General features: G+C 39.9%; 1 protein-coding gene across 1 annotated transcript in view; it reads right to left on the bottom strand.

Moving 5' to 3' along the window:
• The window catches only part of psmd14 (proteasome 26S subunit, non-ATPase 14), a 107,589-nt gene that overhangs the window by 55,107 nt on the left and 30,798 nt on the right, over positions 1–21,684 (bottom strand). The window contains exons 3-6 of the mRNA XM_048534175.2: positions 4,913–4,984; positions 4,389–4,508; positions 4,180–4,250; positions 3,368–3,518 (exon numbers count right to left, since the gene is read on the bottom strand). Of these exons, the coding sequence (XP_048390132.1) occupies positions 3,368–3,518; positions 4,180–4,250; positions 4,389–4,508; positions 4,913–4,984 (414 nt within the window). The remainder of the gene's footprint in view (positions 1–3,367; positions 3,519–4,179; positions 4,251–4,388; positions 4,509–4,912; positions 4,985–21,684) is intronic.

Here is a 21,684-nt window from a genome sequence, read left to right as displayed (position 1 = left end):
TGGAGGCGGATACAATTAACAACATTTAAAAAGCATCTGGATGGGTATGCGAATATCTAGGATTTAGAGGGATGTGGGCCAAATGCTGGCAAATGGGACTAGATTAATTTAGGATATCAGGTTGGCATGGACAAGTTTGACCAAAGGATCTGCTTCAGTGCTATGACTTGACTGCATTAAATATCTGTAAATAATCCTGCATCTAAAAAAAAATCAATATAATATTTAAAGTAAAAGCAGGCCATTTAAAGGACAGAACAGTTTCTCAAAAAGTATTTTCATTAACGCCAGCTGATATTAAAGCACAGGACTTTCTCCCACTAGAGACCATTTTGTTCTGTTCAAGGCTCTGTATATCTCAGATATATTACTTCATAACAGGGACTAAACAAATCTGAAGCCTACAAACAACTGGCTATAACTCTGGTCTCGCTACATTGATCTTTTAAAAAGTTACAATTACATGTTCAAAAATGTATGTTAGTTATGAAATTAATATTGTAAAATCAATGGAAAAGTCAAACCTTATAAACTGATACGGTTTAGCTCAAACACCAAAATAAAATGCATACAAGGAGAAAGCTAACAACATATTCAACTCTGATGTTAAATGGCTTGCATGGGTGCTGGAATAAGACATCTTCATATAAACAAACCAAGATTAACTTGTATAATTGCACAAACATTATAATCATTATGTATCAAAATTCCATCAATGTAGTATTCCACAGCAAAAATGTTAATCAGACAATCAGTTCAGCTAGCATTTCTTCTGATGTGGAACTGGTCAAACTTGTTCCCATTATTATGCCCAAAAACAAAACAAGGCTGGATTTTTACATGAACCACATTTTTCTCCTACATGGCATTTCTTTTTAAATTAAAACAACATTGAATCAAAGCTGTGTAACAGAATTGAATGGCATATTTTTAAAACACACTGGTAAATCACAAGAACATGTGTTTAATATCCAATTAACCAATCTTAAGACTCAGTATGATCTACACAGCTGACAAAATTTTGCATCTCTACAAACACAATATGAACACAAATTCCAAAAGAAAGATTTCTGATCCTTTCTCTGTGAATAACTAACATTTCCACCTTTTGGAGGAGAAAGTGAGCGGTTGACAATCTAATTTTTTTTTTTAAGATTCCCTACAGTGTGGAAACAGGCCCTTCAGTCCAGCAAGTCCACACCGCCCCTTGAAGCATCCCACCCAGACCCATCCCCCTATAACCCACACACCCCTGAACACTGGGCAATTTAACATGGCCAATCCACCTAGTCTGCACATCTTTGGACTGTGGGAGGAAACCGGAAGACCCGCAGGAAACCCACGCAGACACGGGGAGAATGTGCAAACTCCACAGACAGTCACCCGAGGCTGGAATCGAACCTGGGACCCTGGCGCTGTGAGGCTGTGCTAAGCACTGAACTACGACGCCGCAACCAATTCATTAGGAAACCAAAACTGAAACCAGCTTTAGAGAAGTAAACAAAAGGTTTCTTCATACAAAATTGTAAGATATTATAAAATGTATTAAGGTGAACATGGATAAATGATATTATGTAATTTTGTTTCATACATAATGGCTCAATATTACTAATATTTTCTAACAATGAATAATAAGCTCCCTGATCTGGAAAACATCTCAACCACACAGATATCTTTCAAAGTAAAAGCAAGTACTAACCATTTAACTTACTTCCCACAGTCTTTTAAAATTTTAAAAACATACATCTCAACATATGATTAATCACTACTATACCATTAAGAAATCAGTCACAAAATACAATATATACATCTTTCTGCAAGATTAAAGTAAGAATTTGTCATTTCAGTTCACAATTTCATTAACTTCCATATCAGAATGGCAATACATGCTGTAACAAGACACCTCAGCAGTAGTTTAAGCAAGTAAACCACCTAGTCAATTTCTTTATGTTCTGCACTCTTTATAATATACCCTCCCTGCGGTAGAGCAAAATCGAATTGCCTCTCACATTTGCAGACAGCTCTGTGAAGGTGATAATAGACCTGCTCCCTGCTGTCATGAGGCAGGAAATAGGAAAATGGCATATGGGGCCAGAAGAGAATAAAAAAAGAAAGGAACTGAACAACATCAGCAAAAACAGACTACAACAAAGGTGAATAGCAACCAAAACTGTAATTTAACCATCTCCCTGGCAATGTTAAACACTTCCAATTATTAACTTCTGAATGTACTAAAATAACGTAGATTATTGGAAACAGTCACAAAATCATTTCACTTTCCTGGACAAATTAAAAATTAATAAATTGTTAATTCATTCATCAAATTCTAATCAGCCTCACATTTCTATTACATTCAGCAAGTTAATATCTCACCACTGAAATTCTTTATTATTTAATAGGAATTAACAAATGCATGATATTAGTTTAGCAATCAAACCACTGAAGTGTGAAATGTATAGATATTCAAATCTTTAAAAAGTGCTATTGTTAATGCGGAAAATCTCTATTTTACAAAGTTTTCAGTCAAAATTGCAAATTATCCAATGTTAGTACAGTACTTATATTGATTAAATGGGTATCATTAATTTTAAAATGAATGCTATATGCTCCCTTTATACTAAATTTACATCAGGCCTAAACATAATTATTTTTAACTGGTCATTACACCTGCTAATCAGAAGCCATTTGATAAACAAAAATCAACAATAAATATTTGATTTTCATCAAATGGGATTTTTTCTATATAACAAAAAACATCATGACGTAATGGGCCTCACGTATGACTGGCTTTCTGACCAAAACAGAATACTATTTTTAACATTAAATCTACGCTACAAAGAGGCAGTATTTTAAAAAAAACAATGCAAGGCTCTTTCCATTAAGCACGGGAGGTATTTTTACCAAGTGTTCAGAATTCCATTTTAACGCTCTGAAAGATCAAAACTGATTCGCATCTTTTTTAAAAAAACTATAAATAACAAACATTGTATGGCAAATATGTTTTTTTTAAAAACAGTGATTAAATAATGCTTCAGACAAGGAAATAAATAAATACAAATTGAGAGCACAGCAATATATCTACTTCAGCTCCAAAATTGCAAAATACAAAAAGGGAAAACATCTGGCACATTTGTGAAGTAAAACTTTAAGGGAAATCATCCATTATTATATAGCACACCTCATATCAAATTTTACTTCAACATTTACCCAGTATGTATCATTCTTCACAATGTCATGTAATCTAGTGTTTACACTGAACACCAGAGTGTTTCCAGTGCATCACATAATCAATATTAATTTTATATGTTTGATTATCAACAGATTTATTGTTACACAAGTAACATTTTTGCGAAGAACATGATCATACCTTCCCCTTTACACTCTGAATAGGATCCACTACTACGGCAACAGCTCGCTCCGACAGGGCTTCAAAGCTCTGCTGAGTGTTGATGTCAACTCCTGAAAGCCAGCATCCAAAGCCAGGGTGACTATGGTACCAGCCAACAACCATTTCAGGTCTAAAACAGAGCAAATGGCTAAGTGTTTTTATTTTGGAAATAAAAGGCAAACTAGCACTTTGAAGAAGGCAAACACAAAAAAGGAGCTGAACAATAGAAACAGACAAACACGATTATACGAAAAAAGTATGGAAAATGGGAACTCATTCAACATACATTTATGATGGTGTGGAAGTGAAGAAAGTGTGTCATAGAAGTGCTATCATTAAAAAGATGTGCATTAGCGGTGGTAGATCATGCTTTCAATTTTTCACCCTGTTACCACACCTTCCCTGAGCCAGTTTTTACCCTTTCAGCACTTGAGAGTAAATATCCACCCTTCAAATATCAATTAAAGCAGCAGTGGGACCAGGAACTCAGTCAAGAAGCAATTTACACTATTCTGCAGTGCTGCTGAGCCTTTTGTTAACATTAATTTTTAAGCTTTTTTTTCACAGTGAACGTATTTGAACAAGCATGTGACAACTGTTGATAGGTATGAAATGAAACTGCAAAGGGAAACAAAATAAAATAGCAATCAACTTCAGAACTTCAAACAATTTGTAGTAAGTTACAAACAAAAATAATTTAATTGTAAAAATTAAATTATACATAAATAAACTAATATACCACACAGATTTCTGATGGCCTTGTCTTTATCATACAAGATCTTATATCCTACCTTCCTGTCTGTTTCAACATGTCCAGCATTTTGGCTTGGAAAACAGGATCAACTGCTTCAACACTAACACCCTGTTTGAAAAAAATAAAACGAGCAAATTACACAACTTTGACAATAAATTTCTCCAAATCAAGTTTAGTACAATACAACAAGAACTGAAAAATTATGTTTAAGTCACTTTCAGACAAAAACAAACAAACATTGCTTACCGTGCCAGACTGAGGCATAGCAAATACGTCAATAACACGAACTGTGTAGTCATCAACAAATTCACCCAGCATCAGGCCCATCACTTCCATTGGTACACCAGCCCGTCCGTGTTTCAACATCTGCAGATTACCAAGTTAGATACCAAAAAGTGTACTTGTGTTTTTTTTCCCCAATCAAAACAGAGGAACAAAAAACATTTTTTAATATGTGAACATCTACCATGCTATATTAACTCTTGATAACTTCAGTTTAGATTTTGCATTTTCTCCTTTCATTTGTATAACTACACACTCATCATGAAAAACATCATGCAGTTACTGCATTTTAAATGGAAAGCTTAGTGCTGAATATACAAAATAAGCTAAAGTTTTCTGTTAAAATGACAAAATAGTGAAAATGGTGGTGGAAATGCCACCAAGACATAGGTCATCAAATAGATTACTTTAATTGTTTTGTGCTATTTCCTTCTAAGTTATAATGTGTAATTAACATGAACAAAAAGGAAACAAAGCGCTGACTTTACCTTCAGCAAAGCAAGAGAAGATATATAAACCTGTTCGGCTGTATCCACAGCTGGGGCATCAGTTGGTGGGCCCTACAAAACACAATGCCAAGGTTAATATCTGACATTTTCCAAGCATGTTGTAGGTCTGATAAGACTTTTTAAATTACCTGCTTCAGTAATTCATTTTAAAACGCTAAAGCTGATTATATATTAAGGTAGGCAGTCTGACAAAATTCTAATTTGAAACTGGATTTTACATTCTGATCCAAATATAGACATAAAACTGTGATTAAATGCTCACTATAATAGTTCATTTGTCCTGAAGTTTCAAAACCACACTTGAATATCTGGTTTGTTTAATGTAAAGATATTCTTAAAAAAGCGATATATTTTGTACCAATAATATTAATTACTTAAAAAGGTGAACACAGAGGAGACTTAATGTTTTTGGATTTGTACAGAAACTAAATTATTCTCTCAATAAGGTATGCAAATATTATGGACGCTAGCCACAGTTTTAAGATCTTTTCAGATGCCACTAATGGCATAAAAATACTTTGAAAGTGAACATCTAAGCTTTTTAAATAAATACTGGTAGAGTACTCACAAAGTCACATAACTTCACCCTGTCACTACTGTCAACATCTGATCTGGCAATTACCTGTGTGGTTCTAATAATGATGTAAATGTAAACACCAGTGGACCAGCATTATTAATCTGTACAGCAGCAACAGCAATTTCCTTCAGCCTCTGTGGTTGCAAACTAAAAAACAACCAGTTGAGGAACGTAGCAGCAGTTTACAGGTAACAGCCTGAGCTACAGCTTGAGAAAATGCAGCAACGTTCCCTAGGTATGACAGCTGTGAACAAGATGCCTTATGGGCTATTCAAGCAATGAAGTTCACTTCAACTATTTTGAAGCATTTATTATAAAATATACATTTGTCACAAATGCATATCTCAAGTTTTTTTCCATTTTACTTTAAACAAGTATAAAACGGAGTCTATTCCACAGTAAAGCTAAGTTGCATGCTGGAACATACTTCAGTGCAAATCATAGCCAAAACTGTTGCAGGAAAACAACACTCTCCACTTTAATTGTCAAATATACATGCATCATGAGACTGAAGCCTGTCAGTTAATTTTGACTTTAAATTATAAAGAATTAACCCTTAGAGTCTCTTTTTGGCCTAATTAGTTGATTCATTTTCAATTGAAAAATCTAACTTCAATATACTAGCAGAAATAGAATTTTAACATCAGGTACCTCATGAATGAAATTAGTAGAGTGCTGGCCAGGGCAATTTAGAACAAAAAAAATCAACTGTCAGATCTTTATGATCAGGTGCCATGTTCTTCATGGGCATTTGATCATTACCAAAATAAAAATGAGGGCTTCCAAAAAACCAAATTTGCTCATTTTATTCTTGTCACCAGAAACTAACAGCAATACCCATGTTTTTAATGTGGTTCAATTGCAGAACAAAAAATACATTTAAACCTGAAAATGCATCAATTCGATCCATTGTATCTGCACTGGCTCTTTGAGAGAGCAATTTAAAACTAATAGAACTTACCTGCACTCTGCAAAACCTATACTTCCTCTGCTTCAAATCTTTATCCACTTTTTCCTCTATATGCAGGTCTCTATTTCAACATAGCTTGCAAAGAATTTGTGTTGTACAAATTCTGACAGGAAATTTAGCACCTTCTTTCCCTCACATTCAATTTCTATATATTTCCTTAAAACAGGCTATTTGAACTTAACCTTTCAAAGGTTCTAAAATCTCTGAACTTCTTCAAAGCATTTATGTTTCAAGCATCTAAAATCGTTACCCGTTTCTCATCCATAGCATCATCTGGTGAGGTTATCACCAAATGTATTCTAAAGATCCATACTTCCTCATAGAATATTCACCTATCCAATCAGCCACTTCAGTATAAATGCTTAATGTAATTTGTCTTTTAAATATTCACATTTGCTATACTTGTTTATCTAACCATCTCTAAATATTCATTAATTTTATCCTTCTGTATACATAACATGTTTAATGCAATACATTAAAATTATTCCAAAAAAAACAAGATATTAGTTTTTATTATCTCCCCCAGTTGTGCTTGCTTCTCCCCAAAGCCCTTACAGTTTTCCTGTTTACTCCAAAGTTCCACGGGTCACACAGTGATCCAAATAAAGAATTTAACAATGCAAAGGACTCCCAAGGATCACTTCCCATGAGTGCTACTCTGACATTTAAGATTTTTGTTTGCTCTTTTGTCTAATATACCAAAGGAAGGACTGCAGAACACTTATTAAAGGCTGATCATTAAACATAATTCTGACAATTTGAAAACACCTAAATCAAAATTGAATTCTCTACAAGCAGCTACAACTACTGTCGACAACAACTCCTGCTCTTAACAAAACAAGCCTAGCTCTCTTGAGCTTCACGGATTTTAATTTTTAAACTCACTATTTCACTGGTTGTTGTTCCTTAGCATGGCAAAGGACCACCATTTTTTCCCCTCTTTTATGATTCCTATTCTTAATTTGGATGTAGGAGCAAGAAACTAGAGGGCAAATTTGATACCTTAGGGTGAGAAATTTGATATGGTGATGCCATAACCATGATTGCAGCTGCTGTGTTTTACTCAACATACTAGGAAGAGGACTGCTAAACAACTATTTCTATAAACCACATGTACACTATCTAATTAAAATTCTCAGACTAGATCTTGATTTCTCCCTTCCCAAGTGTTATTTCCCAAATAAACAAGCTTTTATTTTGTCCATCGTCAGCCAACACCAGGGAATATAATTGTTAACCATAGAATTTCACATTAAAGAGGCCATTTGACCCATGATGTCTGAATCAGCACCTAAAACAGCAACGTAGCTAGTGCCACTCCCCAGATCTACCCTTGTAGCCCTCCAACTTCATTTCTTTCAAATATATTTACAGATCTCTTCTGAAGCATATGGAATCTTCCTCCAGCACTCAGGCAGCACATTCCAAACCAAAGCTGCCTGAGTGAAGAAATTTTAAAAGTTGCCATAATGGATTTTCTTTTTCTAAGTCCAGCTTCTCCATTGTTGTTAATCCTTCAACTCCAACCATGAATTTTGCAGGCAGAGATCTACCACCAACAAGCCTTTCTTTAAACATATCCAGGGTGTATTGCCAATCCCTCTTTGTTGTGGAGAAGGTGGTGGAGAGCTGCCAACTTGAATCACCCTCCAGTCCATATGCTGTAGGTAGTCCCACATTACTGTTCATGAGGCGGTTCCAGAATTTTGCCCCAAATACACTGAAGGAACAGCTATAAATTTTCAAAGTCACGATATCAAGTTTCTTTCAGGGAAGCTTGTATGTGGTGCTGCCCCCATGTACCTGCTACCCTAGTCTTTCTAGAAGAAAGCGGCTGTGGGTTTGGAAGATGCTGCTGAAAGAGCCTTGGTGAATTGCTGCAGCGTCTCTCGTAGACAGTACAAACTTTAAACACTCAGCACTGACGGTGGAGAGGTGGATGTTTGAGAATATGGTGCAAATCATGCAGGCTGCTTTGTACTGGATGGTGTCAACCTTCATAGAACATTACAGCACAGTACAGGCCCTTCGGCCCTTGATGTTGTGCCGACCTGTCATACCGATCTCAAGCCCATCTAACCTACACTATTCCATGTACGCCCATATGCTTATCCAATGACGACTTAAATGTACCTAAAGTTGGTGAATCTACTACCGTTGCAGGCAAAGTGTTCTATTCCCTTACTACTCTCTGAGTAAAGAAACTACCTCTGACATCTGTCCGATATTTTTCACCCCTCAATTTAAAGCTATGCCCCCTCGTGCTCGCCATCACCATCCCAGGAAAAAGGCTCTCCCTATCCAACCCTCTGATTATTTTATATGTTTCAATTAAGTCACCTTCAATTGTTGTTACAGCTGCACTCATCCAGGAAGTAATCCGTCACTTTCTTGACTTATGCCTTGCAGATGGGGGACAGGTTTTTGGAAGTCAAGTGATTACTGGTGCAGCAGAATTCCTAGCCTACTGTGGTTTGTAGTCACCACATCTGTAACAAGTATTGGTTGCTTGAGGAATGCAGGCTCTGAGTTGATAAGCTGGAGTTTGAGCTTCAAACACGACAGCAGCAAGGAGAGGGAAGGGTTACATGAACTCTGTATTTCAGGATGCAATCGCATCTCTGAGAATAACTACCTCAAATTCAGTCAGTGATCAGGGACAGCAGGGTGTGACTATAAGTGAGGCAGGTAGAGTGATCTCAGAGGTAGTGCTGAAGATCCCTTAGCCCTTGATCTTGTTTAACAGGTTTGAGTATCCTATTAGCTATGTGAATGAGTGTGGGGGCAAAAGGGAGGATGAGCAAACTGACCATAGCACCATAGTACAGGAAGCCATTCAAGAGGCGGGGGGGGGGGAAGAAAGGCGAGGATAGTATATTGCAGGAACAGGCACTATTGTCTGTGATAATAAAATGTGAGGCTGGATGAACACAGCAGGCCAAGCAGCATCTCAGGAGCACAAAAGCTGCCGTTTCGGGCCTCACATAGTCACACCCTGCTGTCCCTGATCACTGACTGAATTTGAGGTAGTTATTCTCAGAGATGCGATTGCATCCTGAAATACAGAGTTCATGTAACCCTTCCCTCTCCTTGCTGCTGTCGTGTTTGAAGCTCAAACTCCAGCTTATCAACTCAGAGCCTGCATTCCTCAAGCAACCAATACTTGTTACAGATGTGGTGACTACAAACCACAGTAGGCTAGGAATTCTGCTGCGCCAGTAATCACTTGACTTCCAAAAACCTGTCCCCCATCTGCAAGGCATAAGTCAAGAAAGTGACGGATTACTTGCCTGGATGAGTGCAGCTGTAACAACAATTGAAGGTGACTTAATTGAAACATATAAAATAATCAGAGGGTTGGATAGGGAGAGCCTTTTTCCTGGGATGGTGATGGCGAGCACGAGGGGGCATAGCTTTAAATTGAGGGGTGAAAGATACAGGACAGATGTCAGAGGTAGTTTCGGGTCTAGGCCCGAAACGTCAGCTTTTGTGCTCCTGAGATGCTGCTGGGCCTGCTGTGTTCATCCAGCCTCACATTTTATTATCTTGGAATTCTCCAGCATCTGCAGTTCCCATTATCTCTGATACTATTGTCTGTGGACAGGATTCAGGATACCTCACCTGGGCTGCTGCAGAACTTAGTAGGATTGGAAAGATCCAGTTGTCAAGGTCCATATAGGGAGATACTGCATAGGGAGTATGTACAGCTAGGGGCAAAACTGAAATGCAAAACCAAAAAGATAGTAATCTCTTAATTAAAACTTTAGCATGAGCTAATTAGCTTAGAGTCAACAAAATTAAAGAGGTAAACTCATGGTCCAAAGATTGGTGGGGCAAAAGTATGTTTGAATAATGTGGGAAAACATGGCTCATTTTGGCAGGAAAATCAGACTAATATATTATTAAGATGGAGAGTTATTGCAAAGCTCTGAGATGGCAGAGGGATCTGGATGGCTGAGTGCATGAATCTCAAAAGTTTAGAATACAGGTCGAGCAAATAATTAGGCAAGCTAATAGAAAGATAGCATTTAGCTCAAGGGGAGCTGAATAGAATATTATGAATGTTATGTTTCAATTTTGTGGGGCACTGACAAGGCCACATATGAAATGGTGTGTTCAGCATTGGTCTCCTTATTTAAGGAATAATAGAAGTGTGTAGGAATTAGTTCAGAAGTGGTTTAACAGATTATCACCTAGACTGGACTGTTTTATGAAGGAAGTGTGGACAAGCTAGGCTTGCGTCCATTGAATAATAAGAGGCAAATTGACTGAAACCTGAGCTGTTTTGACAGGGTGGATGAGAAAATGTTTCCACTTGTGGGAAGCAAGGGTAACCACTTAGAACAGAGATGAAACAATAAAAAAATTCCTAGTGGACATGAATCTTTGAAATGCTTGTACTGCCTTTTCAGGAAGCGAAGTCTTTGAATATTTTTAAGGCAGAGGTGGATGGATTCTTGGAAAGCAAGAAAGTGAAAAATTATAAGGAGTATGTGGGACTGTGGATGATGTTACAATTAAATGTGCTGCAATCTTATAACATGGCCAAAAGGTTGAATGGTCTCGTCATACTTCTTGATCGCATGCTTCCAGGATAATTGAGAGTCTTGAGTGTACTGGAGCTGACATGTCAGAGTGACCGGTGCTATAACTGTGCTTTATATTTACTATTGTTTGAAGGATTTGTCTGTTGAAGAATTGTGGGACGTGGAAATAAACTCAAATTTTGTGCACGTAGAGAGGGACAGAGAGGGACAGAGAGGGACAGAGAGGGACAGAGAGGGACAGAGAGGGACAGAGAGGGACAGAGAGGGACAGAGAGGGACAGAGAGGGACAGAGAGGGACAGAGAGGGACAGAGAGGGACAGAGAGGGACAGAGAAGGGGGGGTGGGGGCAAAGAGAGGGAAGAGGGGGGCCGGGGTGGAAGGCCAGGGGGCACAGAGAAGGAAGCAAGGGCCAGAGAGGGGGAATGGGGGCAGAAGAAGTTTAAGTGAGGTTTACTGTGAACATTGGAGACTTTTAAATCATTTCTTAGAAATCACATGATTGATAATAATTGCTTACTTTGCTGAAAACCCTGACTGGATTTTTCGTGAACAGTGATTGGTTTAAGAGAAGTTTGTGGTTTCTGGGTGATTTGGAAATAAGCCTGCTGAGAACATGTGGAGTTTGAAGACAGCTTAACAGCCAGTTGCACTGGAGGGTCATCTGCTCAGAATCAGATGAATAGGAGGAAAGCTTGTGAAGAACAAGCTGCCCAGCTGGTTTCTCTCATTTCTGAAATAAAAAAAACACTTCAGGGCAAAAGCCATTCACTTTCTTGAAAGACTGAATGAAGAAACTTCTCAAGATTGTACTTCGAGCAAATTTTATCCATAGGATTTCAGAGACAACTGTCCATGATTCGTGATTTGATGCCACATGCTAGAAAACACAGATTGCAGAACATCCTCTGCTTTATCATTTTGCATTCAAGAATAACTCACTGGCATAAAGTTTCATCTCTTGTTTCATAAAACCAATCTCTGGACAGAATTTTTTTTTCTTCTCTCTTCCTGAAACATTTTTGTTTAAGATATTCATCAGAATAACATTTTTACCTCTATATATCTGACTGTCTGTTAACCAATTATTCTATCTTTATTTAATTGGGTTTATTTTACAATAAACTTATAATTGTATTTCTTAAGAAAGCTATTTGATAAAGTATTTAATTGGCCATATCGGTAACTGAAGGAAGGACTCCAGCCTTGGTCACCACAGTGGTAGAATTGACATCAGATTCCCAATAGAGACACTCTAGATGGTGGCAAGACTTAGGAATCAGCTATGGCCACTAGTCAGAATCATCGAAATTCACCATTCCATAAGACCATAGCAGAGTTAGGTCATTTAAGTCTGTTCCATCATTTAAGGAGACAGTCCTGCCTTTTCCTTATAACTATCAATTCCTTTACTGATTAAAAATTGGTCCACCTCAGCTTTGAATATACTTAATGACACAGCCTCAACAGCCCTCTGCAATAAAGAATTACACAGATTCACAACCTTCAGAGAAGAAATCCCTCCTTACTTCAATCATAAATTAATCCCAAATAATTTCAGTCCATGAAGCCATGCTGACTCTGCTTGATCATGTTTATTTCTAAAATCCACACAGTGATTGGCTCTCAATTACCCGCTGAAATTGCCAAGTAAGCCAATTAGTTGTGCCATTCTTTACAAAGTTGGTCTTCGAGAGCAACCAGACATGGGCAATAAATGCTGGCCAGCCAGCAACAGCAACATCCCACAACTGAATTTGAAAAAAGGCTCTGCTATCACATTTTTCCAACAACGTTAAGTTACATGCCCTGATTTTTGTCTCCTTTGCTTAAGTAAAGGTGCTATATGCTGGTAGTTTTCTAATCCTATAGAACTTTTCCAGTTTCTAAAGATTCTTGGAAGACTACTACCAATACATCCACTATCTCTGTAGCTACTTCCTTTAATCTCTGATGGTAAACCTATCCTGCGCAGGGAACTAAATAAAAGCCTAAAGAACTGTGGATGCTGTAAATCAGGAATAAAAACAAAGTTGCTGGAAAAGCTCAGCAGATCTGACAGCATCTCTGAAGGAGAAAACAGAGTTAACGTTTTGGGTCTGGGTCAGCTTCCTCAGAACCGTTTTCTGCCCAGGGAACTTATCGGTCTTTGGCCCTATTAGCTTTCCTAGTACTTCTTTCTTCCCTAGTGATAGTTTTGGATTTATTTCCTCTCTTCCTTTTGCCCCATGAATATTTAATAATTTTGGTATGCTATTTGGGTCTTCTACTGTGAAGACTAATGCGAGTAATTCACTCAACTGCCATTTCCTGATTCCCCATTATTTCCCCAGCCTCATTCATTAAGAGGCCCCATGTTAACTCTGGCTTCTCTCTTCTTTTTTATTTAAAGAAACTTTTGCGATATATCTTGATATTACTCAAGTTTCCCTTAAAGTTTCTTTTTTCTTTCTCTTCGGTCATCTTTTGTTCGTTTAAAAAAAGCTTTCCCACTCCTTTCCTTACTACTAAATTTTGGTATATTGTATTTGTTTTTGCTGCTTTCAGTCTGATATTATTTTTAAACTTCTGTGGATAATCATGGCTGATGTTCAAAGACTCACTTCAGTGCAAAAAGAGATCATTCAGTCCATTGAGTCTGCACCAACCCACCAAACAGCATTCTACCCAGACCCAGATCCAGCCCCCTACCTGTTCTTGTAACTCTGCATTGCCCTCTGTTCATCTACCTAGCCTGCACATCCCTACACACTATGAGCTATTTAGCATGACCAGACCACCTAACCTGCACATCTTTGGACTATGGGAGGAAACCCACACTAACACAGGGTGAATGTGAAGACTCCACACAGACAGTTGCCTGAGGGTTGTGAGGCAGCAATGTTAATTAATGACCTACTGTGCCATTTATTCCCTTCTGAGAATCTTCCTTCCTCACTGGAATGTCTTTCCTATGAGCCAAAAAATATTTTCTTAAACATCTGCCATTGTTCCTCAACTGCCTTTGCTGCTAAACTCATTCCCCAGTCCACTCCAGTCAGCTCTGCCCTCATTCCTTTGAAATTAGCCTTACTTAAGCTTAGCACAGTTGTTTCTGACCCAAGTTCCTTTCTCTCAAGTTGACTGCTGAATTCTACCATATTATAGTTACTGTTTCCAAAGGAGTCTTTTATTTAGTTACTAAATCTGGCTCATTACACATCCCCAGATTCAAAATACCTGACAACAGATCTTTGGTTGAATTCACCACAAACTGTTCTAGAAAACTGTCCCAAATACACTTTGTAAATGTTTCCTCATAGCTTCATCTGCCATTCTGACTATCCAAATCCACAAAAAATAAAGTCACCCATGATTAAAGGTACTGCATTTGTTACATGCCCTAATTATCTCCTGTTTCATTCTGTCCCACTGCATAGCTACTGTTGAGGGGCCTATATTCAAGTCCCACTAGTGTCTTTTTCTTCCTTTTCATTTCCACCCATAGATACTCTCCAGCTTCAGATTCAACAGTTTCTTGCTATCATACTTATTCCATCCCAACAATGTTACCCTACCACCTTTTCCTTCCTTTCATAAAGTCACATATTCTTAGTCCCCAACTTTGAGCTCTGTGACCATGTTTGCAGAATGGCTATAATATCATACTGTTTACCTGTATTTGTGTTGATAATTCATTTATTTTGTTCTGAATGCTATGTACATAGAAGTAAAGACCCTTTAATTTTCTCTTTTACCATTTGGGTACTTGAGGCAAATTGAAACAGCTGTTTCAAAAATTGGTCAAGTAACTATCTGACATCATATCAAACACCTCTATCATTATCCTGAGTTGTGTCTTGACCCAACAGCTAGACAGTTCCACCAGTGGTGACAGCAGTGTCCCTGGAAATCCTCAACACTGACTCTCAATTCCATGCAGTTTTACAGCATTAGGTCACTCGTGGGCAAAGAAACCTCAAGCTGATAACCACGAAACAATCTTCAACTGAAGAATCAGTGCTTCTTTGTATGGAAATACTTAGTTTTAGAACGTAGAAAGCAGCTCAAAAACAGAAGTTGCTAGAAAAGCTCAGTAGGTCTGGCAGCATCTGTGGAGAGAAAATCAGAGTTAACGTTTCAGGTCCAGTGACCTTTCCTCAGAACTGGGGTTCTCTGAACTTATCCACCCATTGTTTTATCTACAAGTTCTGAGGGAGGGTCACTGGACCCAAAACGTTAATTCTGGTTTTCTCTCCACAGATGCTGCCAGACCTCCTGAGTTTTTCCAGAAGCTTCTGTTTTTGTTTCTAAGTATCCGCAGCTCTTCAGCCCAGCACGTTCATGTACTCTAGACCCTTCATCCAAAAATTTACCCACAGCCTTGTATCTACGGCAACACAGAAAGGTGGAGATTGTTTAAACAGCAGTTGCTATGAATACTGGATAAATTTGTCCCACTGAGGCAAGGATGGGATGGTAAGGTGAAGGAACCTTGGATGACAAGACATGTGGAACACCTAGTCAAGAGGAAGAAGAAAGCTTACTTAAGGTTGAAGAAACAAGGATTGGAAAGAGCTCCAGAGGTCAACAAGGTAGCCAGGAAGGAACTGAAGAATGGACTTGAGAGCTAGATGGGGGTATGAGAAATCCTTGGCAAGTAGGATTAAGGAAAACCCCAAGGCATTCTATGCTTATGTGAGGAACAAAAGGATGGCCAGAGGGAGGGTAGGGCCAATCAGGGATAGTAGAGGGAACTTGTGCACGGAGTCAGAGGAGGTAGGGAGGTCCTTTATGAATACTTTGCTTCAGTATTCAGTGAGAGGGACTTGACGTTTGGTGAAGACAGCATGAAACAGGCAGATATGCTCAAACAGGTTGACATTAGGAAATAAGATGTGCCAGAAATCCTGAAAAACATGAGGGATAGACAAGTCCCCTGGGCCAGACAGGATATACCGAAGGTTGCTACAGGAAACAAAGGAAGAGATTGCTGACCCTTTGGCAATGATCTTTGCATCCTCACTGTCTACCGGAGTAGTACCAGATGATTGGAAGTTGACAAATGTCACTCCCTTTTTCAAGAAAAGGAATAGGGATAATCCTGGGAATTACAGACCAGTCAGTCTTACTTCTGTGGTGGGCAAATTATGAGACAGGGTTCTGAGAGATAGTATTTATGATTATTTGGAAAGGCACAGTTGGATTAGAAGTAGTCAGCATGGCTTTGGTGACAGGTGGGTCATGCCTCACACGCCTTATTGAATTCGTTGAGGATATGACAAAACACATTGATGAAGGCAGAGCAGTGAATGTGGCGTATATGGATTTTAGCAAGGCATTTGCTAAGGCTCATTCAGAAAGTAAAGAGGCATGGGATTCAGGGAAATTTGGCAGTCTGGAAACAAAACTGGCTGTCCAGTAGAAGGTAAGTGTTCAGCCTGGAGCTCGGTGACCCGTGGTGTTTGGGACCTCTGCTCTTTGTGATCTTCATAAATGATTTCAATGACGAAGTGAAAGGGTGGGTTAGTAAGTTTGCCGATGACAAAGGTCGGTAGAATTGTGGATAGTGTGGAGGGCTGTTGTTGATCGCAATGGGACATTGGCAGGGTGCAGAGCTGGGCAAAGAAGTGGCAGATGGAATTCAACCCAGAAAAGTATGAAGTGATTCATTTTGGAAGGTCAAATTGGAACACAGAATACAGGGTTAATAGCAGGATTCTTGGCGGTGTGGAAGAACAGAGGGATCTTGGGGTCCATGTCCATAGATCCCTCAAAGTTGCTACCCAGGTTGATAGGGTTGTTAAGAAGGCCTATGGTGTGTTGGCTTTCATTGGCAGGGGTATTGAGTTTAAGGGCTGTGAGGTTATGCTGCAGGTCTACAAAACCCTGGTTATGCCACACTTGGAATATCATGTCCAGTTCTGGTCAACTCATTACAGGAAAGATGTGGAAGCTTTAGAGAGCATGCAAAGGAGATTTACCAGGACGCTGCCTGGACTGGAGGCAGGTCTTATGAGGAAAGGTTGAGAGAGCTAGGGCTTTTTTCACTGGAGCGAAGGAGGATAAGAGGTAACTTGATAGAAGAGTACAAGATGAGAGGCATAGATAGAGTGGATAGGCAAGAGACTTTTTCCCCCGGGTGGAAATGGCTAATACGAGGGGGACATAATTTTAAAGTGATTGGAGGAAGGGAAAGGGGAGATGTCAGAGATAAGTTCTTCACACACGAGTGGTGGGCATGTGAAATGCGCTGCCGGCAGTGGTAGTGGAGGCAGATATTTTAGAGACTTTTAAGCCACTCTTGGATAGGCATATGGAGGATAGTATAATGTAGGTTATGCGGGGTAGTTTGATCTTAGCAGGATAATAGCTCAGCACAACATCGTGGGCTGAAGGGTCTGTACTGTGCTGTACTGTTCTATGTTCTCTGTTCAAGTGACAGCTCCTGCGTCTACCAGGCACTGAGTTCCTGGTTACCCTCCAGGTGAAATAAAAACCCTATACATCCTGTATTGCTCCTCCCTCAGACTTTGTACTGTCAAGGAAACAACCCCAACCTGTCTTGTCTGTTTTCATAGCTGAAATTTTCTAACCCAGGGAATGCCTTAATGTTCTCTAGACCCTCTCTGTGCAATCACATCCTTCCTGTCATGTGGCAACCAGAACTGCACACAGTATTCTAGCTACAGCACCATCATAACCTTCCTGACCTTCCATTCAATGCCTCAACTTACAAAGGGAAGCATTCCATACACATTTTTAAGCTCCTTACCCACCTGTCCGATTATCTTCAAAACAGCGGGCAGGACCTTCAAATATAGTAATTTCCAGATTACTCCCTCAATAATGAGTACTGAAACAGGGTAGACCATAAGACAGAAGAGCCGAAATTAGGCCATTCACCCCACTGAGTCTGCTCCGCCATTCAATCATGGCTGATAAGTTCTTCCACCCCATTATCCTGCTTTCTCCCCTTAACCCTTGATCCTCTTGATAATCAAGAACCTATCTATCGCAGTCTTAAATGTACTCAAAGAACTGGCCTCCACAGCAGTGAATTCCATAGATTCACCGCTCTGGCTGAGGAAGATTTTTCTGATCTCCATTCTAATAGGTCTTCCCTTTACTCTAAGGCTGTGCCCTGAGGTCTTAAGTCTCACTTACCAATGGAAGCAACTTCCTAACATCCACTCTGTCCAGGTCATTCAATACTTTGGAAGTTTCAATTAGATCTCTCCTCATCCTTCTAAACTTCAGTGAGTATAGTCCCAGAGTCCTCAACCGTTCCTCATTAGTTAAATTTCTCATTCCTGCGGCCATTCTCACGAACCTCCTTTGCACCCACTCCAGGGCCAGTACGGCCTTCCTGAGATATGGGGCCCAAAACTGCACATAATATTCCAAATGTAGCCAGACCAGAGCCTCATAAAGCCTCAGTAGTACATCTCTGCTTTTATATTCAAGTCCTCTCAAAATAAATGCCAACATTGCATTTGCCTTCCTGACTACTGACTCAACCTGTAAGTTTACCTTGAGAAAATCCTGGACTAGAACTGCCGAGTCTCTTTGCACTTCAGACTTCTGAATTTTCTCCCCATTTAAAAAACAGTCCATGCTCTTATCCTTCTTAACAAAGTGCATGACCTCTCACTTTCCCACATTGTATTCCAACTGCTACTTCTTTGCCCACTCTCCTAACCTGTCCAAAACCATCCACAGCCTTCCTGCCTCCTCACTACCTGTCCCTCCACCAATCTTTGTATCGTCTGTAAACTTAGCCAGAATGCCCACAGTTCCTTCATAGAACATAGAACATTACAGCACAGTACAGGTCCTTCGACCCTCGATGTTATGCCAACCTGTCATACCAATCTGAAGCCCATCTAACCTACACTATTCCACATACGTCCATATGCTTGTCCAATGACGACTTAAATGTACTTAAAATTGGCAAATCTACTACTGTTGCAGGCAAAGCATTCCATGCCCTTACTACTCTGGGTAAAGAAACTACCTCTGACATCTGTCCTATATCTTTCACCCCTCAATTTAAAGCTGTGCTCGCTGTCACCATCTTAGAAAAAAGGCTCTCCCTATCCACCCTATCTAACCCTCTGATTATTTTATATGTCTCCGTTAAGTCACCTCTCAACCTTCTTCTCTCTAACAAAAACAGCCTCAAGTCCCTCAGCCTTTCCTCATAAGACCTTCCCTCCATACCAGGCAACATCCTAGTAAATCTCCTCTGCACCCTTTCCAAAGCTTCAACATCCTTCTTATAATGCGGTGACCAGAACTGTACGCAATACTCCAAGTGCGGCCGCACCAGAGTTTTGTACAGCTGCAGCATAACCTCATGGTTCCGGAACTCAATCCCTCTATTAATAAAAGCTAAAACACTATGCCTTCTTAGCCCTGTCAACCTGGGTGGCAACTTTCAAGGATCTGTATACATGGACACAGAGATCTCTCTGCTCATCTACACTAAGAATCTTACCATTAGCCCTGTACTTTGCCTTCTGGTTATTCCTACCAAAGTGCATCACCTCACACTTGTCTGCATTAAACTCCATTTGCCACCTCTCAGCCCAGCTCTCCAGCGTATCTATGTCTCTCTGCAACTTACAACATCCTTTGTCACTATCCACAACTCCACCAACCTTAGTGTCATCTGCAAATTTACTAACCCGTCCTTCTACGCCCTCATCCAGGTCGTTTATAAAAATGACGAACAGCGGTGGACCCAACACCGACCCTTGCGGTACACCACTAGTAACTGGACTCCAGGATGAACAATTCCCATCAACCACCACCCTCTGTCTTCTTTCAACAAGCAAATTTCTGATCCAAACTGCCAAATCTCCCACAATCTCATTCCTCCGCATTTTGTACAATAGCCTACTGTGGGGAACCTTATCAAACGCCTTACTGAAATCCATATAAACCACATCAACCAGTTTACTCTCATCTACCTGTTTGGTCACCTTCTCAAAGAACTCAATAAGGTTTGAGAGGCACGACCTACCCTTCACAAAACTGGGCTGACTATCCCTAATCAAATTATTCTTTTCTAGATGATTATAAATCCTATCTCTTAAATCCTTTTCCAACACTTTACCAACAACTGAGGCAAGGCTCACTGGTCTATAATTACCAGGGATGTCTCTACTCCCATTGAACAGGGGAACATTTGTTATCCTCCAGTCTTCTGGCATTATTCCTGTAGACAATGATGAGTTAAAGATCAATGCCAAAGGCTCGACAATCTCCTCCCTGGCTTCCCAGAGGATCCTAGGATAAATCCCATCCAGCCCAGAGGGCTTATCTATTTTCACAATCTGTAGGATTTCTATAACCTCCCCCTTGTGAACCTCAATGCCACTTAGTCTAGTAGCCTGTATCTCAGTGTTCTCCTCAATAACATGGTCGTTTTCTAGAGTGAATACTGTCGAAAAATATTCATTTAGTGCTTCCCCTATCTCCTCTGACTCCACACACAACTTCCCACTACTATCCTTAACTGACCCTAATCTTAGTCTCGTCATTCTTTTATTCCTTAAATACGTATAGAAAGCCTTCGGGTTTACCCTGATCCTATCCGCCAACAACTTCTCATGTCTCCTCCTGGCTCTTCCGAGCTCTCTCTTTAGGTCTTTCCTGGCTACCTTGTAACCCTCAAGCACCCTTTCGGAGCCTTCACATCTCATCCGAACATGAGCCTTCTTCTTCCTCTTGACCAGAGATTCTACTTCCTTCGTAAACCATGGCTCCCGCGCTCAACAGCTTCCTCCCTGCCTGACAGGTACATACTTATCTAAGACACACAGGAGCTTTTCCTTGAAAAAGCTCCACATTTCTAATGTGCCCTTCCCTTGCAGTTTCCTTCCCCATCCTATACTTCCTAAATCTTGCCTAATGTCATCATAAATGCCTTTCCCCCAGCTATAACTCTTGCCCAGTGGTATACACCTATCCCTTTCCATCACTAAAGTAAAGATAACAGAATTGTGATCGCTATCACCAAAGTGCTCACCTACTTCCAAATCTAACACCTGGCCAAGCTCATTACCCAGTACCAAATCTAATGTGGCTTCGCCCCTTGTTGGCCTGTCTACATACTGTGTCAGGAAACCCTCCTGCACACACTGGACAAAAACTGTGACCCATCTATAGTACTCGAACTATCGTGCTCCCCAGTCAATATTTGGAAAGTTGAAGGCCCCCATGACTATCTCTCTCACTCCTATTGAGAATCATCTTTGCTGTCCTTTCCTCTACATCTCTGGAACTATTCAGAGGCCTGTAGAAAACTCACAACTGGGTGACCTCTCCTTTCCTGTTTCTAACCTCAGCCCATACTACCTCAGTTGACGAGTCCCCAAACATCTTTTCTGCAACTGTAATACGGTCCTTGACCAACAATGCCACACCTCCCCCTCTTTTACCATCTTCTCTGTTCTTACTGAAACATCTAAATCCCAGAACCTGCAACAACCATTCCTATCCCTGCTCTACCCATGTTTCTGAAATGACCACAACATCAAACTCCCAGGGACCAACCCATGCTCAAAGTTCACCCACCTTATTACGGATGCTCCTGGCGCTGAAGTAGACACATGTCAAACCAACTTCTTGCTTGCCGGTGCCATCTTGCGTCCCTGAAACTTTATTTCGGAC

This window comes from Stegostoma tigrinum, chromosome 7 (assembly GCF_030684315.1).
Source record: "Stegostoma tigrinum isolate sSteTig4 chromosome 7, sSteTig4.hap1, whole genome shotgun sequence".
Taxonomy (NCBI): Eukaryota; Metazoa; Chordata; class Chondrichthyes; order Orectolobiformes; family Stegostomatidae; genus Stegostoma; species Stegostoma tigrinum.
The sequence above is the reverse complement of the archived record's forward strand: the minus strand, read 5'-3'. Positions and strand labels throughout refer to the sequence as shown.